The 26,489-nt window shown below is 31.3% G+C and overlaps 1 protein-coding gene across 5 annotated transcripts in view; it reads left to right on the top strand.

Moving 5' to 3' along the window:
• LOC127710562 (protein phosphatase Slingshot homolog 2-like) overlaps positions 1-25,287 on the top strand; it is a 45,951-nt gene extending 20,664 nt beyond the window's left edge. For 4 of the 5 annotated variants that reach the window (XM_052216494.1, XM_052216491.1, XM_052216495.1 and 1 more), the window contains 16 exons: positions 7,011-7,111; positions 7,761-7,825; positions 8,401-8,585; positions 9,021-9,086; positions 9,556-9,690; positions 9,897-9,956; positions 10,440-10,527; positions 11,020-11,195; positions 12,219-12,365; positions 12,912-12,972; positions 13,519-13,658; positions 14,520-14,677; positions 16,381-17,239; positions 17,742-18,181; positions 19,356-19,382; positions 21,752-25,287. In XM_052216494.1, the coding sequence (XP_052072454.1) occupies positions 7,011-7,111; positions 7,761-7,825; positions 8,401-8,585; positions 9,021-9,086; positions 9,556-9,690; positions 9,897-9,956; positions 10,440-10,527; positions 11,020-11,195; positions 12,219-12,365; positions 12,912-12,972; positions 13,519-13,658; positions 14,520-14,677; positions 16,381-17,239; positions 17,742-18,181; positions 19,356-19,382; positions 21,752-23,106 (4,063 nt within the window). In that variant the 3' untranslated portion in view covers positions 23,107-25,287. The remainder of the gene's footprint in view (positions 1-7,010; positions 7,112-7,760; positions 7,826-8,400; positions 8,586-9,020; positions 9,087-9,555; positions 9,691-9,896; positions 9,957-10,439; positions 10,528-11,019; positions 11,196-12,218; positions 12,366-12,911; positions 12,973-13,518; positions 13,659-14,519; positions 14,678-16,380; positions 17,240-17,741; positions 18,182-19,355; positions 19,383-21,751) is intronic. The other variant, XM_052216492.1, reaches the window with a different exon arrangement.
• The last annotated feature ends 1,202 nt before the right edge of the window (positions 25,288-26,489 follow it).

Genomic DNA, 26,489 nt, shown 5'->3' with positions numbered 1-26,489 from the left:
ATTTCCAATTATGGGCCCCAAAGGGCATAAACATTACAACATCAATAATTTTTCATAATACAATACAAACATTGAGATAAAAAAAAAAAAAAGTTTCACGAGAACTATTTAAGTTCTTAAAGAATACGTAGATAAAGAATCTATAGTATGTTTTTTTTAATACTAATGCATTTTATTGCAAGTGTGGTTGATATAGATAACAAACAAGCAGCCCAAAAAGAAAAAAAGAAAATAGATATCCATATATGTATAGTACACAAAAAGTTGGATCAATTAAACATATAATAATTAGCCAAAAAGAAAGTAGAAATTAAGCATGTCCATGACTCATCCTGTGTCAGCAGCAAATAGGAAAGTATTATGGTTTCCTAGAGGCAGCTGACACCAGGGGGCAATACCTTATGGGCCATAGTTAACATTAATACATGTTAAAACTATATTAAAAGATAAACATGATACTATTTGACTATTATACAAAGGCAAGACTACCCCCTTTCATGTATGTCTATGGTTATTCCGTCAATAAGAGGGGTTCAAAAGAAAGTCTTTCCAAATACAGAAAATTTAAAGCTATCTTAAGTAGGATCTATAACACAATTTAGAAGAATACTGTCCAAGCATGATGAACTTATGAAGATACGCAGCTGTAGAAAGTAGTTTGAAATTTCTTACAAATGATTGTAGGTAGGAACAATAGTAGAAAAGGCATGAAATGTAAGATTAGAGACTACTTGAGTTGTTATAAAGTATATAGTATGCATGTCTTTTGTTTTGTCCCAAATTTTGATCATGTAATCATATCATATGCATGAACTATTTTAAAGTGATAATATGCACCAAACCCTCATTTGAAGGGATGATCCTTACTCCTTAAAACCATTGTGGCAAACAGTGCCCTCCATAATACTAGATTTATAGTAGAGAAACTTTTATTTTTAGTTGAAGATTTCTTATCAAAGATTTAACAACGACAATGTTATTTTTACATGTATCCTTGAAAATCATTATAATTACCAGTGCCCATGTTATTATCAATTTCCTGCTACATGTATTTAATGTCCTTAATGATTCACTCCATGAACTTTTATGAATAGGTTATTTGTTTCAATAGATCAATAGTTTTTTGCCAACAGACTTTCTTTTTTTAAAAAGACAGAAAATAAAAATGTTTGTATTTTCAAAGTTGGACTTGGTCAGGAGAAAAATATATGTTTCATATAAAGCTTTGTGGAATACAGCCAATATTTTTATAATTAATGATTTTTATGGATGAGGTTATTGCAAGCAACATTATTTTAATTTTGTTAAAATTTATTTCCTTATATTACTTATGATAAAGTCCAGCATTGATCAATATTTCATCAAATGCCAGACTGCTAAGGTTTGACATTATTTTTTGTGGAATGTACCTGTAAATGGCCTTGAAATATACAAAACCTTCATGGTCTATGTGATGTTACTTAGCATTTCCATGTAAATTTAACATAAATTACAAGGTTGCCAGAATTAACCTTAACCTTAAGAATGAATACTAAGTGAATTTAAAAAAACCTCACAAGATGCACAAGTACAAGGCTAGAAGGAATTATACATATTGCATCAGTTATATGCTCATAATGCTTACAAAGCTTAAGCTTTACAGGTATGCAGCTTTGGGAACCAGAATACATCCATAATGAACAAGAAACTACAATCTTTTGATTGATTACCCTCTTATCTTCTTAGTTTTTGACTTGCCTGTGACTTTAGTTAGTAAGCAAGACTTGGACATGCTGTTTACAGCCTGTGACTTTAGTTAGTAAGCAAGACTTGGACATGCTGTTTACAGCCTGTGACTTTAGTTAGTAAGCAAGACTTGGACATGCTGTTTACAGCCTGTGACTTTAGTTAGTAAGCAAGACTTGGACATGCTGTTTACAGCCTGTGACTTTAGTTAGTAAGCAAGACTTAGACATGCTGTTTACAGCCTGTGACTTTAGTTAGTAAGCAAGACTTAGACATGCTGTTTACAGCCTGTGACTTTAGTTAGTAAGCAAGACTTAGACATGCTGTTTACAGCATCAACAATTGTTAAAGTTTATGACTATGGTCACACACAAAAAGACACAATAAAGACATATATATCTGAGTTATTTAATTATGAATAATTATACAAATGCTGATTTTAAAACATTTGAACATGAAGAAATTTGTAATGTAGCATAGAAAATGCTATGAACACTTGGAATAAGGGAGAAAAGATATTCAGAAATAGGCTAATTCCTGGGTACATTTTCATTTTACTGTGAAGTGCACTAGGGGATAGCTAAGATCTTTCTCAAGAAATTTGTCATATCACAGAAATGGAGAAGTTATTTTTTTTCCTGCTGAGATATGAAGAGGTTTAGGTCTACGACCTGTACATAGATATTTCTTAAATGGTTTCTAGTAAAATATATATCTAGGGTTTTGTGAAGAACTAACATGCCAATCAGTTTTTATAGAAATGTAAAAACAAATAGAATAACTTGTCAAGATGATTAATAAGGTTTTAAATATAGTAAATTATTTATGTCTGACCCCAAGGCTTGATTGAAACCTTATGCAAATTGTTTTTTTCATGTCTGTACCAATATGCTTTGATAGGCACAAAGGCATGTAGACAATGTTATAAGAATTTTGCATGTCCACCATGAATCTACAATTGAAATCTATTGAAAAACCATTGTTACAAGGGTCGTTGTATATTAGATCATACTATTATTTTAAAACAAAGGAAATCCGGCAGTAAAAGCAATTTTTTTATTTCAGTTGAAATCGATTGTGGAATAAAGAAAGAAGATTACTTGCTATTTGTCCTAATTTTAAGCCAAAGATTTTACTTTTAAATATTTGAAGGTCATTAGATTGATACCACTTAAGTTTTATTTCCGTTTAAAATTTAAATAAATTAGATATTTATATGTAGGAGTGAAATATTTTACAGATATGGTTTTACTTGTGTCATTATATTTATAGTGTTTATTTTTCAATAAAATTCAGATATTTTTGTTTTCTTATTGTGTTAAGAAGTCAAGTTTAAATACTTCAATTCACCTATCTATATCTAAATTATGATTAAAAATTCATAAAAATAAAATATTGCATGACATTTTTAGGTAAAGTTACTAGAATTGAAAGAATGCCGAATCTGTTTGATGATGCAAGGAGTTTGATATAATTGTTGAAATTCAAATTTTCTTTTGTATCCTTGGCATGTAGTTATTGATAAGTAGCTGTCTCATTTATAGTAAACACCACTTCATTTAAGTAATCTTAAAGTCTTAAACATTTAGTAGGTTCAGATGTTTTGACAATGCATGTATTTAAATATATGTTTTACAAATCTAACATGCCTGAAATGTGTGTTGAACACATGCTTTTGTCAAGAGGACATTTTCATATGCATCAAACATTAATTAAGTGACAATGAACTTCAAAGATTTGCACTTTAAATGATACAATTACATCTGCTTACTTGGCATTTTATGTTTGTTAAGTTTTACGGAAATGAGATATTCTTATATTTTGATATAGGAATACATATGTAGTCTTGTTTGACCCTTTTCCATATAATGCAGTGAAGGAATTTCAAGAGTAGGAGATAGAGCAAGCTTTGAAGTGTTACAACTGCAACAAAGATTATATGAATATACATAAGGTGTTTAATATTGAATCACATACCAGCTTCATGTTGTGATAAAAACTAATAGAATTCAAACAAGATGTGTTATTATCAGTTGAATATATGATTTAAATAGTAAATTACAACTTATAATAGAGAAGTATAAATATATATATATATATTCTATTCTTCCTAAATCTTATGTCAAACATATAACTCAGGTGAAGGTTCTTTTATTGTATATCCAATACTTATACTTCATAATGCATGGGAATACTTGTATAATTACATACAAACAGCCTTTAATTCTGTGTCAGCATATTAATAGTGATTTCTTGCAAGAGATTCCCTTATTACATTATAAGGAGAAAATTATGTAGCTTACCATGGTGACTTTTAAGGTTATGACTATTGTGAACCAGTATATGTAAAGAGTCTACCACACTACCCTGTTGCTTATGATTTCTATAATACTGAAGATGGTTAATTATGAATTTTTATGCCCCACCTAGGGGCATTATGTTTTTCGGTCTGTGCGTCTGTTCATTCGTCGGTTCGGCTGTCCGTCTGTCCTGCTGTTAAAGTTTTTGGTCAAGGTAGTTTTTGATGTAGTTGAAGTCCAATCAACTTGAAACTAAGTACACAAGTTCCCTATAATATGATCTTTCTAATTTTGATGCCAAATTAGAGTTTTGACCCCAATTTCATGGTCCACTAAACATAGAAAATGATAGTGGGAGTGGGGCATCCGTGTACTATGGACACATTCTTGTTTTACCTATAGATCAATATAATGATTGATAAAAAAAAAATACAGTAGAATCTGTTCATGAAGGATTCAATGAGAAACTCTGAACAGTGTTGGTGGAATTCATGTATGACAAATGATCAAGGTGTGGTTTATTAAATATTTGTCGGACTGGTCTGAATGTACAGAGATTTAAAGATGTCACAAAACTTAAGTCATGTCTTAAATCAGCATGCAGTTGAATTGATATATACAGAATCAGATAGTGTACTTCTGATGTTGTATGCCTATATATGTTGCTTCAAATTTGTCTTGCCTAATTGAAGACCTAATGTTATGAAATGAATTTTTGTATAGCTCTCTAAAGTTGGAATCTGGTGTCATGGTTATGATTTGGACTTTGGAAGCATTTTTTCTGCTTTTTAACCAGATTTTCGAAGGAAATATCTGTTATTGATTTGTTGATATTGCATTGTGAAGATAGAATTTGTCTGAATAGATGTAATACTAATGGGAAACTAGTTTGTGATGTATGTTATCTTTAAGTGTTTGTTAATTGTTATCATGTTACATTGGCTAACATTACATAGTACTTATGTAAACAGGGAAGTCCTGTATAAATTGATTAAAATGATCACTTTCAGCATTTATCTACAGGGTAAATAAGGTCAAGTACATGGTGGAATAGAATTCAAGTGGTTTTTTTTAAGAAACATTTTAACTATTTTTTTAAAACAAGAGTTATTTCGCTTTGGCAAGGTTAAAATTTTAAAACATTTGAAATTTATTTGATTATTTCTTTTGTTTAAAAATCCTCTGCAATTATTTTTAGCTCACCTGACCTGAAAGGTCAAGTGAGCTTTTCTCATCACTTTGCGTCCGTCGTCCGTCGTCCGTAAACTTTTACAAAAATCTTCTCCTCTGAAACTACAGGGCCAAATTTGACCAAACTTGGCCACAATCATCATTGGGGTATCTAGTTTAAAAAATGTGTCCGATGACCCCGCCAACCAACCAAGATGGTCGCCATGGCTAAAAATAGAACATAGGGGTAAAATGTAGATTTTGGCTTATATCTCTGAAACCAAAGCATTTAGAGCAAATCTGACATGGAGTAAATTTGTTTATCAGGTCAAGATCTATCTGCCCTGAAATTTTCAGATGAATCGGACAACCCGTTGTTGGGTTGCTGCCCCTAAATTGGTAATTTTAAGGAAATTTTGCCGTTTTTGGTTATTATCTTGAATATTATTATAGATAGAGATAAACTGTAAACAGCAATAATGTTCAGCAAAGTATGATCTACAAATAAGTCAACTTGACCAAAATGGTCAGTTGACCCCTTAAGGAGTTATTGCCTTTTATAGTCAATTTTTAACCATTTTTCGTAAATTTTTGTAATCTTTTACAAAAATCTTCTCCTCTGAATCTACTAAGACAAATTTAACCAAAATTTTCCACAATCATCATTAGGGTATCTAGTTTAAAAAATGTGTCCGATGACCCTGCCCGCAAACCAAGATGGCCGACATGGCAAAAAAATAATACATAGGGTAAAATGCAGTTTTTGGCTCATATCTCTGAAACCAAAGCATTTAGAGCAAATCTGATGGTATAAAATTGTTCATTAGGTCAAGATCTATCTGCCTTGAAATTTTCAGACCAATCAGGCAACATGTTGTTGGGTTGCTGCCCCTGAATTGGTAATTTTAAGAAAATTTTGCAGCTTTTGGTTATTATCTTGAATATTATTATAGATAGAGATAAACTGTAAACAGCAATAATGTACAGCAAAGTTAGATCTACAAATAAGTCAACATGACCAAAATTGTCAATTGACCCCTTAAGGAGTTATTGCCCTTTATAGTCAATTTTTTACAATTTTCATAAATTTTGTAAATTTTTGTAAATTTTTACAAAATATTTTCCACTGCAACTACTGGGCCAAGTTCATTATAGATAGAGATAATAGTAAGGAGCAAGAATGTTCAGTAAAGTAAGATCTACAAACACATCACCATCACCAAAACACAATTTTGTCATGAATCCATCTGTGTCCATTGTTTAATATGCACATAGACCAAGGTGAGCGACACAGGCTCTTTAGAGCCTCTAGTTAACTTTAATTATAAAAAAATCATTCTTTTGGCCTTAAGATGACAGCAGTCAGCAAATTTCTGGTTGAACGTGTAGATACGGGACACAATACAGACGCTGATCCAGCCATTTTGAAAAGGGGGGTTCCAACCCCCGGAACACCATGAAACATTCACATTATTAAAAAAAATAAATGAATGAAAAAAAAAAAGGTAGATTCCAACCTCCAGAACACCTCTCCTGGATCCACCAACACAACAGGGATGAAATTGTATTGTGTATCCCATTAAAAAGATTTTTCTACAGGTTGATATTACAGGCTTTGTAGCTGAAAGGGAGGGGAAGTTTTATAGCACACTTTATTGGTGATTATTTACAGTATAGAGTTTTTTATTTGCCTATGCAGTTTTGATTAGTGAAAGCAAATTTACAATTTATAGTTTGAATTTGTATATCCGCACAAGAGGATATTTATCTATAATTTGAAGTTATTTACCCTAACAGAAGTATATTTATTTATAGTTTCAGTGAAAGTTACTTCACAGTTAAAGGCGCTGCTTTGATATTGCCTCAGAATGATGTTGAATCAACTTTTACCAAGAAAATTTGTAAAAGTAGCCATGGTAAGATTTTTATGCCAGAAGAAACTAAGTACATTGCTGTAAAAGTAGTGAATATTTTCATAAAAGTTCCTGATGTAAAATTAGTGTAGAAATGACATGTTACATGACAGATACATATGCTATGAAAGGCAAAAAAACAAAATAACACTATATTTGTCATGTTTATGAAGTTTGAAAGTATATTAAATGTCCATGCAGTCAGCAATCTGTTAACTGTAATATAAGGTAAATGTTAATTTGATACGAAAATGAATCTTGCTTTGTACCAGACTGACATAAAGTCTTGAATCTTAAATAATATTGTGGTAGATCATTTAAAATAGTCAGTACAAAGAGCAACCAGGTCATATTATTCTGACTCCCAAGGCTGTCTGTTTTTACTCCTTCTCATATAAGATTGTGTTAGAGAAACAGCAGTTAAATAGTAATGAATTAGTTTGACTATTGAAAGCTAATTTCCTAAATAAAAAATAACACATTCTATAGAAATCTAAAATTTTGATTATTAATGGTGTTAGTTTCAAATAAAAAAGAATGAATAGTTTTTAGCCTGTAATGATGTGTAGAAGGCAATGGTATATAATGTGTAAGACTCCATAGAATTCTGGCTATATGCAATATTCTGAGCTCTTTTGATTTATAATTGCAGGAGATATCCAAAGCCACTTGGAGTCCATGATTGCATTATTACGAAGACAAGACACAATAGCACTTGTAAGTATCAGATGATAATGAATATTATTTCTTAATCTGACAAATTTATACAAACAGTTAGTGTGATATTTTTCTCTTCACTGTGATCTCATGAAAAAGTTAGACGAGTTGGATATGTCAGAGATTATCTCCCATTTATTTTTTTTTGTTGGAAATCCTAAAAATATATATTGTAGCTGAATGCCTTTAATTTAAAACAAAAAGGTTTTAGTAGTCGTCAGCTGGAAATAATTTGACAGGAAACACATAAAAACTACTAAATAAAAATTTTAACATCAAATTAGAATTGTCAATACCTTGCTTCATCTGACAAGTCATTTGGTAAACTGCCATGAAATGGTTAAGTTGACAGTGAAATAGACAGCCTTTTCAAAGTATTTTTCATTTAGCACTGGAATTTCAAGCATTGCTAATTTATTCTATTCCTCCATGAAACATTTTACTAATTGGTCAATTTGGTTGAGTGATGCAAACTGTAATTAGGTTACTTAAAATTGTCAAAGGTGATAAAACAACTGCAACATTTCCAGCCTAGTTGTAACAAAGTTTTAAAAGGAACAATTGGATTTTTTCAGGCAGTTAAACTAGAAGTAACCATTCCAGAGAGACACAAATACATGGCTGTAGTATCTTGTATGGGTAAACAGGATACAGAAGAGACTGTTATCCTCGGTATCGACTTCTGTGGAAATAATCAGGCCACTATTGGTTTAGTGTTGCCTATCTGGGCAGATACTGAGATAGCATTGGATGGAGATGGGTAAGGCATACTTACACTGATGTGGCTTGTTGGTTACGTTGGTATAGACTTCTGTGGAAATAATCAGGCTGCTTTCCGTTTAGTGTTGCCCATCTGGGCAGATATCGTACTCAAACTCTGAAATCAACCAAACAAAATACAGGAATTGGTGTTTCGAGCATAAATTTTGTACTCCAAGTACTGAGTAAAGTTTATGACCGAGAGCCCAGGTCCTTATATTTAGTTATCTCAATAGGCAGATATGATTACTGGTACAAATATTATATTTGTACAGAACCCATTTTATAAGCGTCTTCTATGGATAACATACATGACATACACTTTGTACTCACTATACATAAGCAGTGATTTTTGTTTGAAAATTTTATTGACTTATTTTCAAAAACTTTCACAAGTATATATTTTTTATTAATAGTAGCTAATATATATTTACAGAGGGTTTAGTGTTACATCTGGAGGCAACAGACATATGTTTAAACCAGTTACAGTACATGTCATGTGGTAGGTACAGAGAGATAATTGTGACGTCTAGAATAGTCATGAAATAATTTTTGTATAAAACCTTCTAATTCATTTCATAAAAATTCAAATTCTACCTTCTTTTGAAAAAATGTATATGCTAAAACCTTTAAAATTCTTTAAAAGAAATACAAATTTGTAATGTAAAACTCTTACTCAGCAAGCATTTTGCATTAATTGCTTATTATTTACAAGGTCATTGAGATCTATCATTTTCCCCCCACTCTCTGAAGCTTAAATTTAATGAAACTTTCTCATAATTTTCATCATATAATGCCATTGTGCAGCCTCCAGTATATATTTTGTCTTTTTATCAACATTTTTTTTTTAAATTCCCTTGGCTAATCATTGTCTTTCAAGGGGTGGGAATGTTATTCTGTGAGCTTTGCTTACAGTACATGTAGTTTGGAATGGATTTATATCATCTTTTCAATTTGTAAATATATTTCAGGTTTACTCTACAAAGTTTGAATAAATTAGTTAAGCTAGCCAGAGAAAACAAGTACATTGCTCAAGGTCTTTCTCATACATGGGTATCCTACTATGAGTCTAGTCTCACATCAGACATTCCTCTGATCAGTGAATGGTAAGTATTGGAGTTGATAAATATCCTAAAGAAAAAAATATGAATTGAACTGAGAATTAAGATTTAATTGAAATAATACCCATATGATATACAAAAATGTGTTAATATATAACTCATCATTTGCAAAGTTCAATGTTACCAACTTTTTACTCAATCAGATAAATTAATTCATATCCAATGTTCATAAAGTGATATAATTTTTTCAGGAATACTACAGAGGATTTATTGTTTTTCAAAGCAGAACCTGTATTACTACCCACTGACGAGTAAGTTACTGTCATGCTCATTAATATGTAGGAAGAATTTACTATTATACCCCAGCTTACTATGTTGGGAGGTATGTTGGTATCATTGTGTTTGTTTCTTTGTCCATGCATCCCTATGTCTTTCATTTCTGTAAGTTCACTTTAACTTGAGCTGAATTTTTATGAAAATTTAACAGAATTTTGATTATCTATTAATAGCAATGTGCATTTCCTATTTACTTTTTAATCCAAAATGGTTTTTGGAATTTCCCATTTAAATATAGAAATTCTTGAAGAATATTTACACTAACTCTAATTATTCCTGCTGGTGTCTTACATGGGGCCTACAATATCTTTTGATTAATAGTACACATTTTAGACTACCGGTACAATTTTGGCTGAATTAACATAAGAAAATTTTCAACACCTTGAAAGGGGTATAGTCTTGTTGTTTTATTACTTTTATAAAGTAAATTTAGTTTAATTGTGTGGAATGTTTTTCAGTGAGGAAGAAGCATTCCTAAAGAGAATCCGAGTAGAACTGAAGAATGTAATGATGAAAGAAGATTTAGATGAAGCTACCTCTAAATATGTATGTATACTGTATATTTGAAATTTTTTGCAAGCATTTATTATTGCAATTGTTGAACCATGGACACAAATGAGAGAATTTTTTTTTCTAAAAATCAGAAAAATAGGCTCGGCAGATCCGTAAACCAACAAATTAAAACACCCTTGCCTAAAATTTATAAAGTGTTAGTTTCATTTTCATGATTTTGGTAGTTTCTTAGATAACATTTCCTGTGAACATATTGTGCCTGTATTACTTCAGACTATCAGAACCATGTGTTTTTTGTTGTTTTTATACCCCCTCAGAAAGGAGGGGTATACTGGTTTGCATCTGTCAGTTCCTTTGTGTGTCCATCCATCCGTGCCATGAAATCTTTATTTCATTTTTCTACCAAAGTAAAAATCATAGGTTTTAGAAATTATGAGCATTCTATTCTGTGGATTGCATTTTAACATCCATCGCTTACCAACTTTGTGTTTACAGAATATTAAATGATTTTTCATTTACTTTCAGTTGAGAACCAAAGTCGAAGAAAGAATGAATATGAAGTTAGATCAATGGAAAGCTTACATTGAACAGGAAATGTTGATGATTATGGGCCAGCTTGATTCACCCACATTAATTAAAGAGTATTTATACTTAGGATCTGAATGGAATGCATCCAACATCGAGGAACTCAGTAAAAATGGGTAGGTTTTAGATTATATATATTATTAAAAGAGACTCGAAATTACACACTTACGTGACTATTGTGATTTAATAATGTTTTACAAGTTTGCATTAAAATATTGTATTTTAGTCGTGGTCTATTGACTTTAAAACAATTGCTTTGATTAAATGTTAAAGTTTGTGTTTAGGTCAGTTTAAAGGGAACCAATTATGATAAGTCAGTGATATTTGGTAGGCAGTTGTATAAGCATTAGCACATTCTGTGGAGATTTTTTGGCCCTACCCTCTGTCATGGTCTATTGACTTTGAAACTGCAGTTTAGATTTAAGTCAGTTTAAGGTGGTACCAAACACCTTGACTAAAATTAATTTGGCTCGTTTAATTTGCATAAAATTTTGACAAAATATTCACCTTGACCCTTTGACAAAAATATAAAAATTTCAAAAAACTTGAACCACACACTTTGTCAGAAAAATTCAAACATCTTGACTAAAATTAATTTGGCTCGTTTAATTTTCATAAAATTTTGACAAAATATTCACCTTGACCCTTTGACAAAAATATAAAAATTTCAAAAAACTTGAACCACACACTTTGTCAGAAAAATTTCATTGGATATATAGCAGTTTTACAAACACTTATTTTGATCATTGAGAAGCTTAATATTTCTTTAACAATAGAAAGTGATTAAAATGTTCAGCTGATTTTTACAGAGTTATCTTTCTGTAGTGTTATGAACTACCTTAATGGGAACCACTTATGATAAGTCAATTATATTAGGTATGCAGTAGTATTAGCATTGATCTTATTTCCTCAGGAATTATTTGCCACCCTGCCTTTGGTCATTGTCCATTGACGGAAATATTTTGCATTTGTTACATGTAAACTATCATGAGTATTACTATTTTAATTTCAACATTTGCATTTTACTGTCAAAATTACATATAGGTGAGACATATCTCTGTGTCAACAGATTGTTTTAATCAAAGATTATTCTTGCACAACTTAATTGTTGATTTTTAGATTACTTTTATTTATTTCAGTGTACATTATATATTGAATATCAGCAGAGAAATAGACAACTTTTATCCTGGTATACTACACTACTACAATATAAAAGAATGGGATTGTGAAGAAACAAATCTACTAAAATACTGGGAAAATACTCATAAATTTATATCCAAAGTTAGGTATGTGTTTATATTCTATTAAAAGCTATAATAGCACCCCAGATGTTGGTGCCTTATAGTAAATACTCTGTCAGTCTATGCATCAACACTTCTATGTCTTGCGATAAGTCAAGACTGTTTCAACCAATTAACCTTAATTTTTGTGCATTTGTTATTGGAATATTTGTTTTGTTTTTTGTTGATGTGAAATTTGGACAAAGATTGTGGTAAAAAACATAGCTTTTGTTAAAAATTTTACAATGTTTGTATAAACATCTTTTTTTGTTAGAATTTCAATAAAAATGGATATTAAAGTTAAACATGTATAATATGCATTCCAAGTTGAGTCCCGTTGTCACAGTTGTGGAGAGATTTTACTTTATGTTAAAAAACAATTATGATTTTTTGGGATACCTGTCGTAAGACCTTGATCTCAGACATTCAACATAAAATTCAATAATAATCAGTTAAGCAGTTGAGACAGTTCAGCATATGCTCTCTTTCATAATATACTATTCAAAGGTTGTACCATACTCTTTGTAAACACCCTATTTTTATTATCAACAGAGAGAAGAAGGGCATAGTATTGGTACATTGTAAGATGGGAATTAGTCGTTCAGCCTCCACAGTAAGTTTAACATGATTATTTACTAATAGAACTTCAAGTCACTCATTCACTGACACATGTTTAATGGCAAATTTATATTTCATGCATATTGAAGTCATAAAACTAATTAAAAATATAAATTAGAATTAATAGATTAGTAAGTTCTACAAAATAAGTTGACTTGGTTGAAAGGTGGGATATATGGTCTGAAACTTCATAATCTTGAGAAGTAATGTCTATTTAAAGCAATTTTCAGATCAATCTGGCAGTCAATTTCTTTTTTACTATATTTTTTTTTCTGATAGAAGGGAATTAAACATGAAAAATGTATTCTCAAAAATAATTTGTTTAATAGTACTTTGCATGACATCATGTTCGACTACTTATTTTTTCGGGTGATCCTTTATAGGTCCACTACACAATATTATTCTATATTTTCCATATTTGTTTTATCCTTATTAGAATTAAAAGAATACATTTATGATATGAAGTGCTTGAATATTGTTTGGGAATGGGATTTTTGTGTATATCTTACATAGTCATTTACGGTTCTTTGACTTCTAACAGGTAATTGCATACTTGATGAAGGAGTATCACATGTCACGGCAGGAAGCATATGACATGGTAAAGGGAATGAGAAGTTGTATCATGCCAAACAATGCTTTCTGGAATCAATTGGAAACTTATGAAGGAATCTTGAATGCAAGGTTAGTTAAGTAAAACATTGTCTAAACTTACAATGGAATTGAAGCTAGTTTTTCATTCATTCTGCCTCTGAAAAAGATCCATGGAGGACCGAAACCTAGACAGGATATGAATAATCACCGGGTGCTGTTAATTATGTGTTTTCGGCATTACTTATACTTTTTATTTGTCATAAATTTATGTCCAATGATAAATATAATTGATATGGCTTCAACCAATGAAAATCTGATGCTTTTAACTCATGTACTATTTTTTTTAAATATTTATACTGAATCTGAGTGACTTAATGTCCCGTACTTGTTTCCGATTTTACCTAGGCAAATATTTTGATTTATGGGGAATTCTGCTTGTTTATTGGTTAAAATATAAATCCAGTGATTGCAAGCTTATTTAAAATAAACTTTCTTCAAATCTGTGCAGAGAATATATAAATATCCTTCTGAACATTTTTAATAGACTTGATCATTTACCTTCTCATACTCTGTCAAAAGATTTTATTTCTTAAATATTATTAATCTTCTTTATTCTTTTTATAGTTTATTTGAACATTTTGAAAAAGAGACAAGAAGCCTGTGTTTTGAAGAATTTTCAACCTATACATAATTAAAAAAAAACAGTTAAAAAATATTGTCAGAAATAAAAACACAAATATATTTTTGAAAAGAAAACAATATTGTAATGTAGTTGATAACAAATTAGTTCCCATTTAAACTCAATTATTATGAAATATTAAAAGATAAATAATAAATCTCCAGTATTCAAAGTATTTTTTTTTTACATAGAAAACACCTTTTGTATTAAAATAATTCAATATTTTCAAATTTCTTGTAAATCATTAATCTTAATCTTTACACAATTTTCAGCAATCAAAGACTTATCTTTAAATTGCGTTCTGAAACAAACATGGATGAAAAAGCCAAAGAAATTGAAAAAGAAGAGGTGAACACTGAGGATTTTTTAGGAGTGTATCAGGAACCCATTGATGAGAGTTACTCGGATGTGTTCCTGAAAGATATCTCAGGTAACTTGTGACACCATGTACTAACTGTCAAAGTTATTTCGAAGAGAAAATCTGTTGGATTTATTTGGCAGGTCAACACACAGTTCAGGGTTAATGATCAGAGGTACATCTACTTCTAGGAGAGAAAAAGAAAAATACTATTTAATACCTATAGTTGACCATTTGTTTTTGAAGCATTCAGTCAAAAAACTGTCACACAAGGAGACCAAATTATGTAAACAATGAAGGGTCATTATTAGGGTTATAAAGTTTTAAATACTCCTTAGATATGAATTTCTATTGTAAGTAAAGAAGTATATGTGTGCTAGTCAGGTGGTTGCTTTTTTTATAGTACATGAAACAGTTACAAGAAATAGAATAACAGGTTCCTACAAATTGTCTACATCCAGATCATTTGAACTCTTAAGGATTGTTGTCTCATTAACACATCTTCTTATTTCCATTCTGTTCAACTTTGAATTACTGTAAATTCAGAAAATAATGTGTGCATTTATTATTGCAATTTTTGAAGAATGGACAAAAATTAATTATTGTGATGTCAGGAAAATCTGCATACAGATATATGTTTAAGATATCAGAATGTCAGTTCTTATTATTGCGATACTACTGTAAATTCAGAAATTATTGCATGCATTTATTATTGCGATTTTGTCATTTTAGACTAAAATGCGATTTTAATTTTTGCGATATTGAGAAAAATCTTGTTAATTTCAAAATGCGAGTTTAAATTATTGCGATTTTAATCCTGTCGCATTTTTCGCAATAATAAAAACATCACAATAATTTCTGAATTTACAGTAACCTAGTTGCATTATTCGCATAAATAAAAACCTCGCAATAATTTCTGAATTTACAGTAACCACTATACTGATTTAGATAACCAGAAATGTGTTAGCTGTGTATGAACAGTCAGAAGCAATTGTGCAAAAAAGAGTTGTACAACTTAAAATTGATTTAGATTAGGTGAAGATGGGCAATACCAGAACAATTATAGTAGTTGTGCAGTTGCCGACACACCTAAATCATACGAAATATATATCATTCAGAATATTACTACCTTAACAAATAAAATAGCTTTGTAGAACATACAAAACAGAACTTACTACCTTATTAAATATCATTTTTACCAAACAGAACCAAGAAGAATAACAAATTTAAAAGCCGGTCCAATATAATCTTTTTGATATTAGTTTGTCATCTATAGTATATGATGATATATATGTATGAAATTCTATGCATTCATTTAATTTCGTGGGTACTAATTTTCATTGATTGAAGAAACATTGTATTTTCGTGGATACTGTAAATTCAGAAATTATCACGAGGTTTTTATTAATGCGAATAATGTGGCTGGGTGAGTATCACAATAATAAGAACTTGCATCTGATATATAATTACATATATTTGTATGCTGATTTTCCTGAAATTGCAATAATTAATCTCGCATTATTGTCCAATTTTTCAAAAATCGCAATAATAAATGAATGCAATAATTTCTGAATTTATAGTATTTGATTTGATGGTTTTGCAAAAGTGTGCATACAAGCCTATAGAAAAGTTATACTTTGATGAACATTTAAATTTGTGGTTCATGTACATGTATACCCACTGAATCCACGTAAATTGGTATCACTAGAATAATAACGAATCCACAGTAGTAATTATCATACAAAGTAGTGAATGAATTTTATATTTACATACAGATAACTGTTCCTATGACTTTGACATTGAGATAGGAAGTAGTTCTAGAAGTGCTGATTCAAATGAAGAGTTTTATCCAGATTTACCCTCTCCACAACCAGATGGCGCTCAAGGTATAAGCACAGACATTCCTGATGATGAGGATAGTGAAGATGATTCAGAATCATCAGAGGAAGAAGAAGAAGAAATTCCAGCCAGTTTTCCACAGAAAAGTTTATCTCCAACATCAAAGTCTTCAAGTAGTAATATTGTACCAGAAATAATTCTTTCTAATTCGCCAGCAGATAGACCAATCCTAGACACTGAAAAAGTCCCAAACGAAACAAGAAAAGATATAGGTGAATCTCATAGTGATATGGATATAGCTGAGATTGAAGGTGACTGTGCCCTTGAAACTGATATATCAAGGGAAACAACTCCTTTGTCAGACTTAGGTATTCATCAGCATTATCGTAAGGAGAATATACCATGGAGTGCTGGAACTGTCAAGAAAACCAAAGAAAATTTAGAGGGCAAGAGTAAGGATGTGTCAGCAAGTTCAAGGTCAGATGACATTAAAAGAAAAATTAAGGATGTTGAAACTAGTCCCGAGTCAAGTCACTTCTCTTTTGACGATCATGTGACAACAAATAATGAAGGTATAACTATTATAGTGACCGATGAATCTGACAAACAGTTCCAGCCTATTGATGATGTTACTCAATCAGAAACAAATGTGGATGAAGTTCAGGCAGAAAAGTTTGCGCAAAAGGATGAAGATCAGGATGTAAAACGACCTGCATCTGTATATGATTTAGAGGAGATATCTCTACCTGCAGGCATTGTACGTAGAACTACACAGGAAATAGAGGATAGAAATAGGTATGTTATAATTGAGTTTAAATCAATAAAATAAATTTCTAATATATATATATCCAGTTTAACTTTCAGTTAACTTTGTTTCATATGATGCAAGAGTGTTTGATAACTCCTTGTAAGAGAAGATACACCATAATTTAAATCTTTTGTGACATAACAAAAATGTGATACCTAATTAATCGAAGGGGTGAGCAGAATGATTAAATATTAAAAATACAATAATAGAACACATTTGGGCTTCTAGGCAGAATGAAAACTATATCAATAATGCAGTATGACTTATGATCATCAATTTGTTATTGTCAATTGTACAAAATAAGATATTTGAAAAAAAATAAATACATTTAGGTGGATAGGCACTGAAATTAGTATAAGAAAGAGAGATCTTTAAGCTTCTTGGAAGAGATTTAAAGCATATTCAGTATAAAAATATAGGTCAAGACTCAAGTTTTAATAAACTATAAAGAATTATATATTTAATAAAAAGTTTTATTTCTTAATACAGAATAAATGACCAATCTCCAGATTCAGAACACAAAGCATTACAGAGGTCATCAAGTTTAAAGACAGAACGTGATACTCCACGTAAAAAACGCAATTTAGAAAGACGAAAAACAATTACTCCAATCTTATCATCATGCTCGTCTTCATCATGTGATGCTAGTCCAACCAAAGATGTCAGTGCATTAAACTTCTCAAAATATGACTCTGTGTTTACAAGTCCAGCTGTGTTGTCAAGACAGCTGGATGATGAAAAGAAAGAGTGTGAAAAAACCTGTGAGAAAGACGATAAGACAGATTTTGTAAACATTAGTGCAAATAAAAATGATGAAAATACTGAGGAGGTTAAATCTATAGAACTGGAGGAAGCAGATTTAGCAGTTTATAAATTTCTAGGTGAAGAAGTGTCTGTAAAAAAGGGAATTGTTAAAAAACAAACTATGGGTATGTTTACAGTTAGGAGTAATGTTTTAACACAACTTTGCTTTAAAACAAGTATTATCATGTAACTCAATTCCTATAAGGTTGTTAGGCACTACAATTAACATACTACAGATTTCTCTTAAATTTTTTAGAAAGAGATTTAATGAATGAGTGTTTATATATATAAATATTATAAAGTTTTTTGAAAATATAGGTGACAGTTCAATATGAAATTTCAAATTCTGTAAAACACATTAAGAGTGAAATCAATCTATGAGTATCCCAAATTCTAAGAAATAAAAATTGATAATTTTTCGGAGGAGATTGTTATCATGGTTACAACGAACATGATGAAGCACTTTCAGAATTAAAATGCGAAATCTGGTTTCTCTCTTATTTCACCAAAAGTTCAGAATTATTTCTAAAATTTGACATATGTTTTGCGTATGTCATCATTTTTGGCTAAATCACAGATGCTTTGAACCATTCTGTCAGAAAATATATGAAAATAAAATAAGATAATTCAAAAGTGAAACCAATGTTTTTCATAAGAAATGATGAAAATTCTTATAAAGTTCCTTGTTCTGTCTTTATGTTTGCAAATAACATTTTGAGGATCCCTTTTAAGGGTTACAATCCAATCTCAGTTATCCAAAATGAAGAAGAGTTGACATTTACAATATAAAAATATGGAGATGTGGTATGATTGCCAATGAGACAATGAACTATCAATTAACTGCTGACTATTGATAACGCTTCATTTTAATAACAAATTCTGCTAGAATATAATCTGTTAAGTCACAAAAATTTTTAATCAACCTGTGTGTATAACCCCCTCAATTAATGAAAACATGAGGTCCCAACAACTTCTTTGAATAAAACCTTTGTAAAGAAACAATTTAATTTGATAATTTACATGTAAGAATGTTCAAGTCAGATTGGCTGACTCGCAGCACTGATGATACTTTGATAAAATGTGTACACAAAAACTGCAATAATCCCTTGAACTTTATATGTAATTTATACATGTGTTATACATAAACTTTGATTTTTTAAATGGTATTAAGAATATAATGATTATCATGATTATTACATAAAAGTGGTTTAAGAAGGGCTGCTATTTAGAACATGTTTGCCAAAAAATAATAAAACTAAATAAGAAGTAAGACCATTATGAATGTGCACTATTCTCTAGGTATACAATTGTATCATGATGACACAAGTAAGTAAAGATGGCATGATACATGTTATATTTTTACAGAAATGCATGAACGACACATATATTTATCATGGAATCACTTTTATGAAAGTTTCAACAAGTTGTGCTCAATATAGTAATTCTTTTGTCACTATGATTACAGACAGTATATGAAATGTTTTAAGAAGTCACATGTTTAATGTTGAATATGTGTTTATCCAATATTAAGAATCCTCACATTTTTCACTATCCCCTATACCAGTGATAGCATGAGGTCAACAGTATTCAGCATGTCAGTGTGTCTGTCCATATATTTTCCATCTAATAGATATAAAGCTTCATCTCACAAGATACCAATCAGACCCTGCTAAAAATATATCTCTTTTCTTTTTTATAATGAAGTTGTGCATCCTATATTTAATTTGTGCATGTTACTTGCCATGAGGTGACACTAATGCAGGAACTGCTTAACCTTCTGGAGCACCTGAGTTCATCCCCTGGAACTTATGGTGGGGTTTTTGTTGCTCAATATTTAGTTAATCTGTATAGTGCTTTGTGGGATGTTGTTGTATAGTTGTCTTTTATTTTTATGCCCCATCTACAATAGTAGTAGGGGCATTATGTTTTCTGGTCTGTGCGTCAGTTCGTTCGTCCGTCCATTCGTCCGTCCATCCGTCTGTCCTGCTTCAGGTTAAAGTTTTTGGTCATGGTAGTTTTTGATGAAGTTGAAGTCCAATCTTGAAACTTAGTACACATGTTCCCTATGATATGATCTTTCTAATTTTAATGCCAAATAAGAGTTTTGACCCCAATTTCAGGGTCCACTGAACATAGAAAATGATAGTGCAAGTGGGTCATCCGTGTACTATGGACACATTCTTGTTAGGCTATGGTGTTGTATGTTTTTCTTCATCTTATTGGTTTTTTATTTCCCCTTTAGTCCAAAGGGCCAGGATGAATGATTGCCATCTCTAGGCTCCCCTCTGTTGTCCATCCTCATCTGTCAGCTTTTACAAAATGTTTCTCCTCTGAAACTACTGGACCAATTAAAATCATCACATTTTTCACTATCCCCTATACCAGTGATAGCATGAGGTCAACAGTATTCAGCATGTCAGTGTGTCTGTCCATATATTTTCCATCTAATAGATATAAAGCTTCATCTCACAAGATACCAATCAGACCCTGCTAAAAATATATCTCTTTTCTTTTTTATAATGAAGTTGTGCATCCTATATTTAATTTGTGCATGTTACTTGCCATGAGGTGACACTAATGCAGGAACTGCTTAACCTTCTGGAGCACCTGAGTTCATCCCCTGGAACTTATGGACACATTCTTGTTAGGCTATGGTGTTGTATGTTTTTCTTCATCTTATTGGTTTTTTATTTCCCCTTTAGTCCAAAGGGCCAGGATGAATGATTGCCATCTCTAGGCTCCCCTCTGTTGTCCATCCTCATCTGTCAGCTTTTACAAAATGTTTCTCCTCTGAAACTACTGGACCAATTAAAATCATACTCATGGCCATAGTCATCCTTGAGGTGTCTTATTTAAAAAAATGTGTTAGTTCATGGAATGTTTCAAAGACTAGTTCAACATGTTCAAACTTCTTTATGATCAAGAGATAGCATTTTAAGAAAAGAAATAATTTTCCCTCATATAATTTACTAATAAATGACTTCAGTTCTCAGCAGTCAACTTTACACTGGCAGCAGCAATTGTAGGTGAGACACAGGGTTCTGCTAAACCCTTTACATTTTTTCTCATTTTTGCCTTTTATCTTGAAAGTTATAAAGAAGAAGACTTGGTCCAGCTAAAATGATAAGCAAGACAAGATTTTGGCCCACAAAGTTCCCAATCAACACAAATATTCTTGTTGCATTGTTTTGATTTTATGCAATAAGACCAGATGAGCCAAACAGGCTTCAAGGAAACTCTAGTTTTAAGTTCTGAAATGTTTGAATTAGTAAGATGCTGGATCCCCTTTATTCAAATATTCTCAAAAATTCTTTTTAAAAGTAGGTATTAACTTTGTATTTAACACACAGTTAGATGGTGAGCATCTCAATTATGTATTGATTGCCAGTAAGTCATTTCAGAGTGAACTTACTAAACACTGCAAAAAAACACCTGACTTTCAACATTTAAATGAAATTGATCATGTAGACTTAGTTTTATACGAACATTTTATGACTTTATCTTGCAAAAATCTCCATGGTTATGCAATGACTTTATTTTGATAGAAAAATTGATGTAACGCCATTGAAACATCATTTGTTTTCAATACTTGTATTTGAAGCTTGAAATTAACAGCAGATTATGCAAATTGGAAGCTAGTAATACTTTTGTTAAGGGGATAAGTAACATTATTAAAATTGTATAATATTTTCTAGGCATTGAATTGATGAATCGTGAAAGATTGTCTTCTGAGAATGAGAAATCTGATGTTGGAAGTCGAAGTAGGAGAACATCTGACAATGAGGGCAGTGGATCACATCCTACCACACCAACAGAAGTTAAAAATTCTGGCAAAGAAGTTATAGAGGTTACCCCTTCATGTACAATTAGTATGGACACGCAAAATAAAGTAGAAAATGTAAGTTCAGAATCTGAGGAAAACAAAAAAAGTTCAGAGTCAGATGGTAGAATAGAAGAGAAAACTCCATTATTTAGTGTAGCAAAAGAAAGCTTTGAAAGGGCTAGTGCTAAAACAAAAGACCATGATGACCCAGTATTTCATACACCAAAAAACAAAAAGAGGCCAGAGCCTCGTTTTGATGCAGCTACCTTAGAACTTATTCGAGAAATAGGGTCTGCAATTTTAAATAGTCCTGCTAAATCTGAAGTTGAGGATTATGAAGAGGAGGAGGCCCAATTAGGGTCTGGTTTAGTTAGGCACTATGTTCGAGGTATTGAAAAGAAAACAAGTGTATCTAAAAAGAAAAAAACGAAAGAGATTATAATAATAGATAAAGAAACACAGGAAAAGAAGCACTCTTGGAGATGGAGTAGTCCACCAGATCAAAATAAGGAATCTCCTAATGAACATTCTAAAAAGCCATTGATTCAGTCAAATAGTAGTCCTGTTTTATCTACAAAGCAGATGATACAGTCAGGAAAACCAGGAAGTGATTTTGATTTATCTCCCTTGAAAGGAAGTCCTCCAAAAAGAGGTGGAGAAATTGGAAAGAGTTCACCCAAAAAATCTGTTGGAATCGATTCAGAATATAGTTCCTCATTAGGGTCTGACAGTAGCGTAGGAGCGAAAGATGGAGAAAATAGCGAAGTTTTTAACTTCAAAAGTTTGGTAGGAAAATATGGAGGATCTTGTCAAGACTGCTTAGATAGTCACCCAAATAGCTCTTCATTGTCAGAAATAAAAGAAGTCAATTCTTGTGAATCTCTGAAAAATGTCGGAACGAACCCAACGCCAAACAAAGAAACTGAAAATGACAGTTCTATAAATACACAATCAGATAGTGAAGAATCTACGAATGAGGATTGTGTCAAGTTACGTCATATTAGAAATCAGTTGAGAAAAACAAGTCATCATACACATCGTCCTAAATCTGTTGAGCTAGTCAGACGGCATTCTTTAGCTCCTGGCATGTTTGGAGTAACGGACACTAGCATGGAAGACAATCAGTCTGCGTTTTCATGGGAAGGTAGAAAAGTTAGAAAACTTCAAGGAAAGAGTCATCCATTGACTAAACTAGAATGGCGGAAAAAGTTTTATAACACTATGTAATGTCTAAAGAATTCAGGTTTCAGAAATTCATATATATGACAGTACACATAAGCATTGAAAGAAGAAAACTAAGTGACAAAATTGCTGCTTCTAGTGAGACAAATTTCTAAGTCTACTTCAGAAATTGTCATGTTCGTTGCTATTTCAACAAAAATTTTAGTTATCGTTTTTATTATAACTTTAAATGATTGAAGAGGGGTCTGAAAGATAGTGTTATCATTTCAATGCTTCATGAACTTATATAAATATACTGTAATGATCACAAACTAAAAGATAAGACATAAAAAAGGTGTGATTATGGTGAAGTATTTTACCAGTTCCCATACACTACTTTAACATCACCAGAGTAGGAAAGTGTACCTACCATTAGCCAGGTCATGTATTAGTGGTTAACTCGATTCAAAGTTGGCATTGTTAACATTCAAGATACAACGATGTGGAAATAGAGATAAAATGTAACAGTGATGAATTATACTATATTGAACCCATTATACTGGTTTTAAATTCTGTTTTACTAGCATGACTAGTAAGATAAAACTTGTGAAATCTGTTATTGTGATACAATCATTCCATTTTAGAAGCTGTACATTTGTTTGTTTGCCAGTTTGAGATTTTATATTGTTATATAAGATGTGTAATGTCATGTATTGTTTCTGGTAGTTAAACTTTAATTTAAAATTAAACTGTACGCCAAACGCCAAACAACTGTCTAATCAAAACTCCTCGACTAGTTTGGACAGGTTTCCGTGTATTTGTCAAAGACAGCTTTAATAGGTCAAAATAGGCAAGCAATAAAAACGGTGTACCTCAGATATGAAATTTATTGCCTAGTATTTCATGGACCATTGTCATAATGTCCACCCCTTATCTCTTAGTTTCCAAATTTGGGTTTGTATTTTGAAATAGTTAATTGTATTAGTAAATTGCAGCCAGAAATTTTACTGACATTGAATCATTACTAAAAATAGATTTTACATCATACAGCTGTGATATAGAGATTGTTTTATTTTAATGTTTATGGCAGAGTTATATTGGTGTAGAGTAAACAATTTGAGATTTAATTTGTTTGCAAGTTAGTTTTTAAGAGTTCACGTTCAGAAGTTTTATGACTTTTCCAATTAGATTTATTTCTATTGTAAGATATTTTTCTCCATATCGTTTTTCAAAATTAAATTTTGTATTTATAAAGTCCTATATATATGTTGAAAATATATTATGATAAAAGTCAGATGGCAGTTATATGTAGCTGGTTCTATCATATACATTTATCACAATTTGTAACAGTTTCAGTTCGGGACATAACAAGTTATGTTGTAATTGAGGCTATTCTAAATATTATCTCTTCAATTTAATTTGTAAATACAAAATGTATCCTTTACTGTTGTACATACATACCTGTCAATTCCTCAAAACCTCCATGGGGATTTTAAGTGCTAGAGGACCTAATTATCTCTTGTATGTCATAAGAGTTTAAATATAATATATTTATGGTTTATAATGAGCATATAAATGTTTAAATGGCATTTTATCTCCTTCAAATTCTCTTTTTTGAGATATTCAGTAGAACAGGATTTCAAGAGTAAAGTCAACACTGCTCATGAATCAGGAAAGTTGTCAGTTCTGGATATTCACTCATACATTTATATACTTGCACAGAAAGTTTCTCTGACTCTCATTTTTGCCATGAATTAAAGAAAAACATGTATCTTTCTGAAATATTAACTTCCTTTTGTGATACTTATTTTTAACTTTAGAATTTTGGAATCAAGCATTAGTCATTGAATCAATAAAACTCCATATACATGTAGATAATTTGAAATAATAACTTGTACTTGTAATACTCTTAATAGGGTATAATCAAATTTAAATTGTACATTTACATGTAGTATAGATCACAGAGGTTCACATTTATAAAAGTCTTAATAAAAGTAACAAAGCACCTTTTGGACAATTGATTAAGAATATTGATATTAAGTTTTTTTTATCAACCAAATATTTTTGAAGCAACTTTGCTAGCCAGTTCAGTAAAGTTAAGTTTATATTCCTAAAATGATGGATAAATTGTAAACAATTTTGTATATTTTGTTTTGGTTTGACATTTTCCTGCCTCTGTTAGTAAATTATTCCTTTGGTTAACACATGTGTGATTTTGGTTGTAAATTTAGTTATAAGTTCATTTTTTTTGTCGAGCCTGCGACTTTTGTCGCAGAAAGCTCGACATAGGGATAGCGATCCGGCGGCGGCGGCGTTAGCTAACTTCTTAAAAGCTTTATATTTTAGAAGATGGAAGACCTGGATGCTTCATACTTTGTATATGGATGCCTCATGTTACGAAGTTTCCGTCAGTCACATGTCCAATGTCCTTGACCTCATTTTCATGGTTCAGTGACTACTTGAAAAAAAAGTTCAGATTTTTTGTAATGTTAAATTCTCTCTTATTATAAGTAATAGGATAACTATATTTGGTATGTGCGTACCTTGCAAGGTCCTCATGCCGTCAGACAGTTTTCACTTGACCTCGACCTCATTTCATGGATCAGTGAACAAGGTTAAGTTTTCGTGGTCAAGTCCATATCTCAGATACTATAAGCAATAGGTCTAGTATATTCAGTGTATGGAAGGACTGTAAGGTGTACATGTCCAACTGGCAGGTGTCATCTGACCTTGACCTCATTTTCATGGTTCAGTGGTTATAGTTAAGTTTTTGTGTTTTGGTCTGTTTTTCTTATACTGTATGCAATAGGTCTACTATATTTGGTGTATGGAATGATTGTAAGGTGTACATGTCTAGCTGGCAGGTGTCATCTGACCTTGACCTCATTTTCATGGTTCAGTGGTCAAAGTTAAGTTTTTGAGTTTTGGTCTTTCTTTCTAATACTGCATGCAATAGGTCAGCTATATTTGGTGTATGGAATGATTGTAAGGTGTACATGTCTAGCTGGCAGGTGTCATCTTACCTTGACCTCATTTTCATGGTTCAGTGGTCAAAGTTAAGTTTTTGAGTTTTGGTCTTTTTTTCTAATACTATATGCAATAGTTCAACTATATATGGTGTATGGAAATATTTTATGATCTATATGTCAGTCACGCAGGTTTTATTTGACCTTGACCTCATTTTCAAGGTTCATTGCTCAGTGTTAAGTTTTTGTGTTTTCGTCTGTTTTTCTTAAACTATAAGCAATAGGTCAACTATATTTGTTGTATGGAAGAATTGTTAGCTGTACATGCCTGCCTAGCATGGTTCATCTGACCTTGACCTCATTTTCATGGTTCATTGGTCAATGTTTACTTTACTTGGTTAATGTTAAGTTTATGTGACAGTTGTAATAAAGCTTTATATTTAGGACTATCAACATAATATCAATGATTAGTAAAGAAGGTGA

Source organism: Mytilus californianus, unplaced genomic scaffold (assembly GCF_021869535.1).
Source record: "Mytilus californianus isolate M0D057914Y unplaced genomic scaffold, xbMytCali1.0.p SCAF_8, whole genome shotgun sequence".
NCBI lineage: Eukaryota > Metazoa > Mollusca > Bivalvia > Mytilida > Mytilidae > Mytilus > Mytilus californianus.
This window is presented reverse-complemented; position numbering and strand designations above follow the sequence as displayed.